This window comes from Cricetulus griseus, chromosome 2 (assembly GCF_003668045.3).
Source record: "Cricetulus griseus strain 17A/GY chromosome 2, alternate assembly CriGri-PICRH-1.0, whole genome shotgun sequence".
Classification (NCBI taxonomy): Eukaryota; Metazoa; Chordata; class Mammalia; order Rodentia; family Cricetidae; genus Cricetulus; species Cricetulus griseus.
In genome coordinates, this window is record NC_048595.1 from 261543026 (window position 1) to 261555083 (window position 12058).

A 12058-nucleotide genomic window follows, 5' to 3' on the forward strand; every position below is an offset into this window, starting at 1 on the left:
TTTGCCTCATTTTACATTAAGATGCAAATTAGAAAGCATTTATCATGAACCTAGTGGTTGTCACTAAATTTTGTTATTTGGTAGTTTTTTTTTAATCATGGTATTTGTTTTCCCCTCCCCCCACACCATAGTCTTTAATAACCATTACATCCAGGATGTCCTCCACAGCCCTGGAGGCATACACAGCTGCCAGAATGTACCCCTTTTTAATGCCTTCATCTCCGGTTTCCTGTTATTTTAATCCCAGTGACACTTGGGGGGAAATCCCATGCATACACTTGAACTAACAATGTACATTGCTGATAATGTGGCCAATTAAAGGCTTTTTGTTACCTGGTTTATTAAACTGTAAGACAGAAGGGATCACTAGGCCCATCAGCTGCCACTAGACAACTGGAAAAATGGATGGGTGGAATACATTAAAGGGGAAAGTTCGCTTGCTCTGCTCATGTCCATCACGAGCGACCATGAAGCCACAGCTGTGATGATGTTTTCACAACAGGAACAGTTGCAGTTTTTGATCTAAACATGAGCTTCTGAGATGATTCATTATGACAGGATCCTTCTCCAGTTCTGGAAGTGCACCAGGACATTCGACACTCATATGTGCATCCATTGTCATTCTTCCTGCAATGACTTTGTTCCAAGACAGAAAATGTACGCAGAAAGAAATAACCATTCCTCTCATATTAATGGCAGTGACCCCATTACACTCTGTTAAGAGAGAAATGTTTTCCCGTCTAATTTAAGTAACGTGTGCTCAGTGGGAAAAATAACAAATATATACTAAATGTAATGTATGTACATACATATATACCATATGTATAATAAATGTATTTGAAACTCAAGGACAAAAGTCAACCACAACCAATTTTCCAGTTTATCATACTTACATTCTTATAAGTTTCATTTTTAAAAGGTCATAAATTGCATTTAATTAAACAACTGAAAGATCATTAGTCAAAGACAGATACACACACACACCCTAAAAACCACAGGTGATTTCTAAGGCTATTAGTTACTCTTCCACAACCTGATGGGAAGGCCCTATTGCTGCAGATACTGATAGCTTATGTCGTTGAATGTGAGTAAATTAACTGGTTCCCAACTAGAAGCTTCACTCCCACACACTAACTTTCAGAGTGCTGGGAGGTAGTTTTCTCACTATCTGGGGATAAAAGTAAGCATCAACATCACCGAGCTACAAACCCTGAGACTTACAACAGCAACTTGCCTGCAAGATTCACTGGTGCAACAGTGGTATAAATGTTATGGGAGTAACCAAACTATCTATCTGATTGGCTTTAAGGTCCATCCCATGAGCTCAAACTCATACCTGGCACTGCTAAAGTGGCGAAGAACCCAAAACTAGATGAGTAGTCATGGATCATGGGAAAATCTACTACTTTAATCCTGCTAAAGAAACATAGCAATCAAATGACTATTGATGGCATATTGCTATAGCCAAGTTTTGAGGATTTTTCAGTCTATTGCAAATAAAAAAAATCTGACATTTTGCAAATAGCCATCAGTTTGGTTCCATGTTAACCAAAGTTTGACACAAAGTGAAAAGATGACAAGGTTTAAAGAATGCTAAGCATGAATAGCTTGATGAAGTTCTCTTATGCTTTGCACATCAGTACAGAATACAGCATGAAGTGAATGCAGATACAAGATTCTCTGTACAGTTTCCATTCTTGCCCTTAAAACAACTTATTCCCCTCTTCATTCCCCACTTCACTCAATGGCAGCATCATCTGTCAGACGCCCCCCTGTCTTTATCAACTTCCATTTCTTCCCCCAACATTTATTTTGATACTAGATCTCAACAGCTCACACTGTAAGAGAGCTGTCTCTCTTCTATGACCTGCTACTACCTCAATTTAGAACCATAGCAGCCCTTCCTTACTGTTGCCTCTGTTTTCCAACCACACACCCAACTCCAAGATTCCCTCTTTTTAAGATACTCCAAAGTAAAGGTTTCTGCCTCTAAAACCACACTGAGCACACTGCTACCTAAACTGTCTCAGTGCTTTGACAGTCTGCCTAAATCTGTCTTTTATGGGAGATTTCTTGAAGGACAATGTCAAAGCCTAATTCAGGTAGCACCATCTCCACTAAGCCTTTTCATTCCTCAGTTCTATCCCTGAATACACAAGGCTATTCTTTGTTTCTTTCATGAGCCTGTGAGTTTCTCAAATACAGAAACTGGGTCTTCCTCATCTTCCTACCCATTGCAGCAGTGCCTTATCCACTGTTATCAGTTTAATCCAGGTTTGTTACCTGAATAAATGCATTGGTTCCTGAAATGATAAGAGTTGACTTCCATGCAAAAATATCTTTTAATTAATTTTCTGATTTATGAGCTACTAATGTCACTCCTTTGTTGCAGTAAGATAAATTGCCCTTTGCTAGAGACTATGGCTGGGACCTAATTCAGAGTAACTAATTAGCAGCTAATACTCTCCAGACACTTGCTTCTCTAAGTGGAGCCCAAGCACTGGCAATTACACAGGAGCTTGATTGACATGTAGACTCTCAGGGTGCAGCCCAGATGTCCTGCCTCAGAATCCACACTTTTCCCCAGTGCACTAAGAGACACATGTGCACTGAAATTCAAGGAGTGCTGATGAACATATCCCATTATTAAACCTCATGAACTTCACGAACCCTTTATACTTGTATAAATTAATGGAGATACCAACATTTTATGCAGATCCCTGCTTCTTAAACCATGGCTCTCACCCACCCACCTCTCATAATAACATTTTACTGTTGTCATGTTTGTTTCCTGTTTGGAAAATGGCAGAGTGTTGAAGGTGAAAGAGCACTTTGCAATTTCAAGGTCAAAGACTTTCAGAGCAAGAACTCTGAAGGCCATCTAGTCTGAGCTCCATTGTCCAGAGAAAGGCATCGACAGCCAAGAAGATCAAGGCACAGTTCAAAGTGAACTGGTTGGAAAATGAAGAGTTAGGGTCCTTTTCCTGTGCCTCTGGCACTATCTCTACCAGCCCTCCCCTCCCCAAATTGATACCAACACCTTCTATGGAAATTCATAATAAATTGTTTAAAGAGGCAGACTGAGAAAAGCCAGTGTTTGCACTCTGATATTTTAGTGGCTGAAAGAGATTGCATTGCTTTGCACTTGAACATTGTTACCCATGGGTACTACAAATAGGAATAAAGCCTTGAAGGGGAATCCAAAGCATCCATCAAGTGACAAAGGGACAGAACTGGGAAACAGCTCATTTTTGTGCCCTAATAGTCACTTCAGCCATTAGAGGTGGCCCATGATCTTAGAATGTTTTTTTTTCTATACAGACCTGTTTCATCTGTGTAACAAGGACTCAAACAAAGTTGCCTCTAGTTTATAAGCATCCCAAATGCCTTGTGGTTCAGGTGCATGGTAGCTGTTTACAGCTCATTGTGTTTCCAGAGAAGGACATCATCCCCAAGTTCAGGCTCAGTTTAGATGTTCATCATTTCATGTTTCCCTGTTTCCTCAATTAATTTCTCAAAATTTCCTGAGGAGTGCCTGAGCACACAACAGTTTTAAAGGCTCTGCAGGAACTATCTGCAGGAACAACACAGTCTTGCCTCCATATCAAACTTTATTTTTAAGAATTCTCACTGATTACACAGTCTAAGCCAGATTCTAATTCCTTTTCTGCTGCATAATTATACTTCATGTCCATACCTAACAGTGGGCCAAATGCTTGAGGAAGATGCAGTCATGATAGCTCATCGCCCACACAGGACTCCTCCCGTTGGACTGCTGCATTGTACTGAGGACCTACTTCTCTCATGTGAATTGTAATACAGTGCTAAATAACCCAGTGTGTTAGAGAAGAGGGGCAAAGGCTGGGAACAGATAGCTCCATGTGGACAATGAAACACAGGCAGGACTATGAGGGATGTTGAAGCCTACTACAGTCAAGGCAGAAGGAACAGCCTAGTTTATGCCATTCTTCCTATTTGTTTCCTTTTATCACAAATAGAAAATTATGCAAATTTGCCTGCCGTCTATTTTTTATGTGTCCTTAACCAAGATAATCAAACCATTAGTAAGGCCTTTATCTTCCTTCTAGTACATTTGTGCCCAACATGTTTGCTCTTCCATGCCCTTAAATCCTTATTTATGTGTTTCCACTGTCATGGTTAAGTTTCCTGGGAATATTATTTGTTTTCATTTAATGTTCATTCCACATCAGTAATCTTAAGCATCCAGAACACCTAGAGTGTGGTAGTTCTAATTATCTCTCTGAATCAAGGTGGACAGCTGGTAAGTCCCCTCTGCACACACACTCCAAATAGAGTCCCTGGCCTGCCCGTGCACACACAGACCTGCAGGATGCATCCATCCACCTTCATCGATACTTCTAGCTCTGACTATGACTAACACAGATGCTTTACATTGCTACACAACATGTATTCAGGCAGGCCTGATGCCCCTCTGTCTGAAGTGAACCAGGGTGTTACAATTGCTGTCTGTCAGAGAGTAAAGGATTACCAGCCTACAATCCACACTACCAGAGAAACTAGTAAACAAGGAGGACCCTAAAAGAGACAAACATTGTCCCCTGGAGAAGGAGAAAGGGTCACGATATCTGAGAAAATTGAGAGCATGGGAAGAAGGGGGAGGGAGCTATGAGATTGAGAAGGGAAGAAGAGGAAGGAAGCAGAGGTCATGAGGGAGCAGAAAGGTTGAGTCAGGTGTAGATTAGAAGAAAGGATATGTGATAGGTAAGTTTTTAGTTGGGGGGGGTGGTAGGGGAGGAAGGGAGGGAGAAGGGAACTGGGATTGTCATGTAATTCAATCTTGTCTCTAATTCAAATTAAAAAATGATAAAAAAAAAACCAATTGCTCTCTGTGAAATGTCTTCATTCTTCTCAATATTCCTTTTTCTTCCCACAGCACTGCCAGCGGAACACAACAGGGGAACACTGTGAGAAATGTCTGGATGGCTACATTGGAGACTCCATCAGAGGCGCACCCCGATTCTGCCAGCCATGTCCCTGTCCCTTGCCCCACCTGGCCAAGTAAGTCCTGAAGGCAGATGGCCTCTGCCTAGACTAATGACTATTCTTACTATTGTTCATTCAGTTCTACACAGAGTTACAGTTTTTGTCCACAGCCAAAGCTGGATGCTTCATGTTGAGAAAAGTGTAAGAAAGTGCTCTGGTCTACAGACACTTTGCGGGTAGGTTAAGCACTTATAGGTACAACTGTTGACAAAGTATTAGAATAGATCATGAAGTCAACGAAATAATCTTCATGTCACAAGCATAGCCAACTCATTCTTTTCTCACTTTCCCTCAACCTACACAGGCCACAGGTAACATGAACACACTCAAACTTTGTTTTCAAAAACATTGCCCCTTCTGGCTCTTACAGAATAGTCAGTTCCCTCCAGGGTGCAATCAGATATGCTTTTCAGCCAGAATTAGAACACAGACACACAGAAAGAATTCTGAGAGCTATATTGTGACTGGAGTGTAGAACTGCCAAGAATAAACATGTATCCTTTGGGCATAAATGGAAACAATGCAATTTTTAAGCACATAGGAAAGAAAAATCCAATAAACAAAAACAGTAGTACACAATGGTTGGGAACATAGCATAGCAGTAGAGCACACACCTGACATGTACAAGGCCCCGGAGTTCATCCAAAGCACTGGAAATTAAAAGTGTAGAATTAAAATAGCATGGTGGGTTTGATTTTCCAAATAGCAACCAGCTCTCCAATTCTCTAACACCAACTGGGTGCCCCACAGTCAATTCAGTTCTGAATGACAGTATGTACGGGTAGCATGGTCTCCGGGGTAATGGTTCAGTTCCATAAGACCAGCCCCATTCCAGATGCCAGCCAAAAACAGTGAATCCCCGGGCTACTCACATTTCTCACCATTTGACTACAAATTTGAGGTTTCCTCAAACACTCTTATGTTTAATCATTTGCTAGAATTATTCACAAAACTCAAAACAGCATTCTACGTATGGCTATCAGTTTATTTAAATGATACAATTCAGGAAGAGCCAAATGAAGTAACCTATAAGGAAATATATGTAAATAAATCATGTGTACAAGACATGTATAGTGTAGGAAGGAAATACAGGGGAATAGAAGGAGAAGGTTCAGAAATCCCACACAGTCTCCAAAAGCAGAACCCTGATTCTCAGTGTCTATATGTGAAGAACCCAAAGTTCCTGAGCCCCACTGTTCCAGACTTCTCGTTCAGGTTTCCTTTCAGAGACATGATGGGTCAGTGGCCACTGGACACTCAGAGGTTGTGCAAGTGGGGTAGGTGGGGGTGGAGCATTGAACGTGCTAGTCCTTTCTCCCCAGCCACAGGAATGTTTCCTCCAATGACCACTCCCACAATCAATCCACGAAAGGGTCATTAAGCCTCCTTATTAGCATACTCAGGTATGGTGAAGAGGCTTTTTATAAACCCAGAAAAAAGTCTTTTCACTTGACAGATTCCAGGGTGATAGAAGCTCTTTGCTAAAAATGGAAGGTCAGAGATTAAATGTGTTTTTAAACAGAGCCACTAAACTACCTTCCTATTTCTGTTTTGACACATAATACCCATAATACCAGTGGTCTCAAACTGGTACCTTGTTTCTATGCACTGCTCTCTGTGAGAGTAGGTTCAAATGTTGGTTCCATCCCTTGTTTCTTTTACCTGCTTTTACTTAGCGTTTTCCTTAGTAAGTAAAGTAAGGTGTAGAGATCCAAAATAGGGCCGTGAGACTGGACATAGTAACATGTGTGGACCATGTGGGTGGATGCCTTGAACACAGGAGAAAGCTGAAGTAGACACTGGCTTTATTAAATTTAGAGCACAGTAACTTTTATTCTAAAACTTGTGTTTTATTTACTCTATGCCAGGAACTGTTGTATTTATAGACAACATTTGCATAATTGATAGTAATTGTGAAGAGTAAATTAAATAAATTAGAGTCCACATACTGGCCTGAGAAGATGGCTCAGAGATGAAGTACTTGCCATGCACTTGGGAGGCCCAGGCTTTGGATTCACAGCAGCAATGTAAATGCTGGTGAGCATGAGTGGGAGCTTGCCTCTAAGCCCAGTGCTCAGATAACCGGAGCAATTCGGTTAGCTCGACCAGCTGAATCATTGAGTTCTGGGTTCAATCGAGCAACAATCCAGGAACACATCTCAAGTCAACCTCTCACCTATGCACACACAAACACACATATACACACACTGAAAAGGGCCCGAATATCGGCCCCCATACACACCGATAAAGTGAAAACAGAATATGGCAACAAGATAGCCCTTTCCTTGTCTTCCTTAATCACTTGAGGAATCAACTGGGTTCAAATCTTACAATGCGATGGCCAGCTGGCAAAGTCAAAACTTCCATAGTTTCATCTTTTAAAAAACATTAAGCTGATTTGGACCTTTCTTAGTGTTTTTTTTTTTTCATGGCTGGATAGTATTATAATGTGTGCAAGATGGACAGTTTTGAAAGGGGAGAGTGAAGAACACAAAGATTGAAAGGTCTGTTATTTTCACTCAAGAATGTCCTAATTTATGAAATTTCTGCCTCATCCAGTATAGTCTTTAAATGCTCATGAAAATTCTGTTCTCAAACATAAATCCTAACCACCTCTAATGAGACATTAACCACACTTAAGTATATATTTACCCCTGATTTCCTAATGACAAGTTTCACTGATTCACCCATATAAAGGCGTCAATACCATCATCTGCTCAGAAAAGGATTTAGAAGCTTTGAGCTTAGACAGTTTCTTTAGACGGCAACCCGAATTAGGAGAGCAGTCTTAAAAGGCTCTTTCTAATTGCATCTTCATGCTTTTGCACTTTTGCCCCATTTACATGGCAATTCTTCATTTCAATTATCTAACGTTAATGCCTTAAGATATCGTTCCCTACAAACTGAGGACCTTTGTCTACATGAAATCAGGTCAAACAGCTCTTGAGCCCTTACCACCTGCCAATATAACACTGGTATTTCTTGCCAGCACTGGGTCAAAGTAGAGCAATTTTTATGCTCCTACAGCAAATGACCCTTTCTCTTTTGAGACAGCCTATCTGGTATTCTAGATGAGCAAGAATATCTGCTTCAGGCTGTTGGCCCCTTCCAATAAAAGAAGCATAAGTCGGCCAATTGGGTAATGAGTCTCCTGCCTTCAGCTCCCAAGCAGCTTCCAAAGGCATCAAGATGCAGGACTCCCGCCCATGCTGTGTGTGCGAGGACACATCCAGGGTCCAAGTCAGAAGCAGAGGGACCTCAGGAATGCATTCCCAAGTTAGAACCATACCCACAGGGACAAAAACTCACCATGTTCTCTGTGACACAAACATGATATAATAAAACCTGCAGAAAATTAAAATGAAAGCAAAAGTATGCTACCTGTGAGTAAACTACATTCTGCCAGCATGGTAAGAGGGTCTGAGAGTCTCTGAGATGTTACAGTTTTTTCTGTAGTGTCAGTGGCTCTAATGTTGGGGAAAACTGATGTCAAAGGGGGCAGGGATGGGTTAGTTTGTGGTCACAGGACTGACAAGATTTGTCTGGATCCCCAAAAGTTCTAATCATTGATAGAGTTTTATTATTAATTTAGTCAAGGAACTATCACAAGCATTAGTGGGATATATCACAAAAAGTCAAATGCCCCACTGTCATTTTCAGCTTTCAAAAACTATATTGATACTGTATGTATGTATGTATGTATGTATGTATGTATGTATGTATGAGACAACTTCTCCAACAAGCACCTAATTTGGAATCTGAATTACATTGAAAAGTTCCATGGGTTGAATCGACAACCTAGGACTGGGTTTTCCGGTTAATGGCAGCACATCAGAAAACAAAGGAAGAGGAGGAGGAGGGGTAACTGAGTGTTTAAGAGTACTTGCTGCTCTTTCACAGGCCTAGGATTCTGTTCCTAACACCCAGAAACCCACAGCTGCCTTAACTCCAGCTCCAGAAGACTGATGCCTCTCCAGGCCTCCTCAGGCACCCTCAAGCAGGCTCACCGGCACACACGAGACACATGACCAAAGGACAAGTAAATATTATGTTTAATCAAGGGGATAATGCTTGAGACAGCTAAGCAATAAAACAGGCTTTTTGTATTTCTATTTCTCCTTAAAACTGAGGGTTTTCCCAAAGTATATTCATCTTACCACTTCTAGAGGACACCACACAAGCTAGAATGGACTGGAAAAGGCATCAGGTTTTAATTTCCACATCCACTAATAGATTCCCCTGTTTTTAAGGCATAAACAGTTACTGCTAGTGAAAACAGAACTCAACATCCATGGCTGGTGCTGCACTGACTCTGAGATTGCACCATGGAAACCAATCATGGTCCTGCCATTGTTCCCAAGGGCCATTTGCATAGAGTCCACTTGTTTATTCTGGGGCTGGCCAGACATCCTCTATGTCTACCAGCAGCTATGCTAATCACTCCAATTAAGGAAAACAGCATCTGTTTGAAACAGTAGGACATCAGATAAAGGCAGAGGACTCCAGAAACCCTGGGCAGATGTTTCCTCTTTGAGCTGTGGGCAGGCTGGATGGAACACCTTCAAAGAAAGATGATTGGGTACTTGCTCATTTTCTGAGTGCAACAGGCAAGATTTCTTTAGGTCAGCTAAAGAATAAGAACAGGCAAAATAAAGGGTGAGATTCCAAGGAAATGCAATGTCATTGGGATGTTTTTACCAAACTGCTGAGAAAATAAATCATGAATATTGCCTTTCAATGAGGGGCACACAGTGTTTTTGTACCGATTTTATAACCACCGTTGAGTAAAGCAGATATATCCCTTTGCTTTTCCTCAGTCATCATTAGGGTGAAATTGCTGACACATGCAGGAAGTGGAGAGCAGAGGTCAAACTCTACTGATTGCACAGTACAGAAGCCAAATGTAATGTAAAAGTCACATACATTACATCTACCCTTCACACAACTGGTGTGTCATTGCGAAGTTTTCCATGCCTGAAAGAGTAATACCCCATTTCTTCTGCCTCAATAAATTAGGAGAGGTATTTATTCTGCTGGAACAATATTTTTATTACATTTCTCTTTTATGTCCTAATTTTTACTCACAATAAAGAAGGGGGAGAGGTGGGGAGGAAGAAGAAGAAAAGAGGAATTTCCTTGGGACGGATTGTGTGTGTGTGTGTGTGTGTGTGTGTGTGTGTGTGTGTGTGTGTGTGCACCATGAACCTTATTTTTTTTCTTGAGGACTTGTTTTTGGCTCTTTGATCTACTTCAGCCATTCCCTTCACCCTTAGTCTCAATACTTAAAGTACACAGAGGAAAAGGCTAAGGCTTTGTGGGTTGTATCGTTTAGAACTGGCTCGTGATCTTAAAACACAGAGGTTGAGTGCAGAAAAACTGTGAAGAAACTTTTAATGTATACATGAAAAGTGGTAGAAATATGAGAGAAGTCTATGCAAGTCTAAAGTTACCAATGAATTTTCTATTTCTGGCTTTTGAGCATATATTTTACAATTGCACTTAAAAGGTAAATATTGTATACATATATTTGAATATATATGTATTACATAATCTGCTGTTAGAAATCCCTAATTCTTCAGGCAAAACTAATAAACCACCTCTATACAGAGATGTGTAGTAGTATACCTGGGAGATGGCCCCACATGAAGTGGGGTTTTCTGTCTTGGCTTGGTGTCCAGTCTGTTCTGAAGGTTAAGAATTTAATTACATTTGTTGGGGAACAACCAAGTAGAAATGACCTAATCTAAAGTTAAGACAACCGTCTCACCAGTGTTACAAATCAGTGATAATGGAATGACTTGCAACATTTCTCATGATTCTAGCTTTGCAGAATCCTGCTACAGGAAAAATGGAGCTGTTCGGTGTATTTGCAAAGAAAACTATGCTGGGCCTAACTGTGAAAGGTAGGTAAATAAAATTCTTTATATTTTCCTATGGAGCCAGAGAAAGCTTTCTGTGTTAAGAGCATCAGCTCTGCCATGTTTCTCTTCAAACTGATACATAAATTGTGGGTGGAGAAATATTTCAGAACCCCAAGTGGGGTGTTGTCCTCAAATCCCATGTCCAGTACAGCTAGAATAGTATGTTCCCTTGGGGTCCAGACAAGCCGTGGTATCTTGGATGAATGAGGAGATTCTCCAGATGATTTTTAGTAAGCCTCCCCTCTCTCCTGCATAACAAACCACTACTATAATTCTTGTCTCTCTCACAGAGCAAGACTCCCCGGGTGAATAGAAAGTGGATCCTCCAGTCTTGCCTCCTCTATTGCTCATAGAATGAGATGTATGCAAAGCACTAACCAGTGATCCAGTTCATCACCCTTCCACCTCTTACAAAATAAAATCCACAAACCTGGGTGTGCGGAGTCCCTGTTTGGTGCTTACAAAATGTCTTTTTCAGTTACCCTGTGGCTTGCTCAAGAAAGACCTCAGCAGCTAAGCATCCGAGGCTTCCCACTGAATGACTTCCTAGTAAGATATTTGGTATTCAGTCCACCTGTCTGCTGGTCACAGTTCTCTAAGATGAAATGCCTTTAACTAAAAGAATCTCCCACAGCAGTCTTCCTAACAGAGCCACTGGCCTCACCATTGGACTGCAGCAGCTCCAGGGTGCCGTGATTCATAAAGACAGGGAAGGAAGGACCAGAGATACTGACCAAACATTCAGTCCAGCAATAGATCCACAGGCTCCTCACCTCATGGACAGCATATGCAGGCCAGCCCTTCAGCAGGGTTCACAAACTCAGCCTGTGGCTCAAGACATAAACCCTTAATTACAAGACATCTGTCTCCTAAGAAATGTCCCTGCATCTCCCAGAGAGTAGTTCTGAAACTCAAAAGCAGCCACAGCTTGTGGTAAAGAAAAAACGTCTCTATGTTGTTGTGTTGACTTTTAAAAGGGCAGGCTGTAGGTAATTCTTGCACCTGGTGAAGGGAAGTTTTCCTTTCTACCAGCATTACAAGAGGGGAAGTGAGATCCGAAGACCCACATGAGGGTTGGCAAAGGGGTTCAGATGGAGTGATTAATTAATGTC

General features: G+C 41.2%; 1 protein-coding gene across 2 annotated transcripts in view; it reads left to right on the plus strand.

Annotated features, from left to right (window-relative positions):
* Positions 1-12058, plus strand: part of Lama4 (laminin subunit alpha 4) — a 134892-nt gene that overhangs the window by 37147 nt on the left and 85687 nt on the right. For both annotated transcript variants that reach the window (XM_027402141.2, XM_027402140.2), the window contains exons 3-4: positions 4916-5040; positions 10848-10928. In XM_027402141.2, the coding sequence (XP_027257942.1) occupies positions 4916-5040; positions 10848-10928 (206 nt within the window). The remainder of the gene's footprint in view (positions 1-4915; positions 5041-10847; positions 10929-12058) is intronic.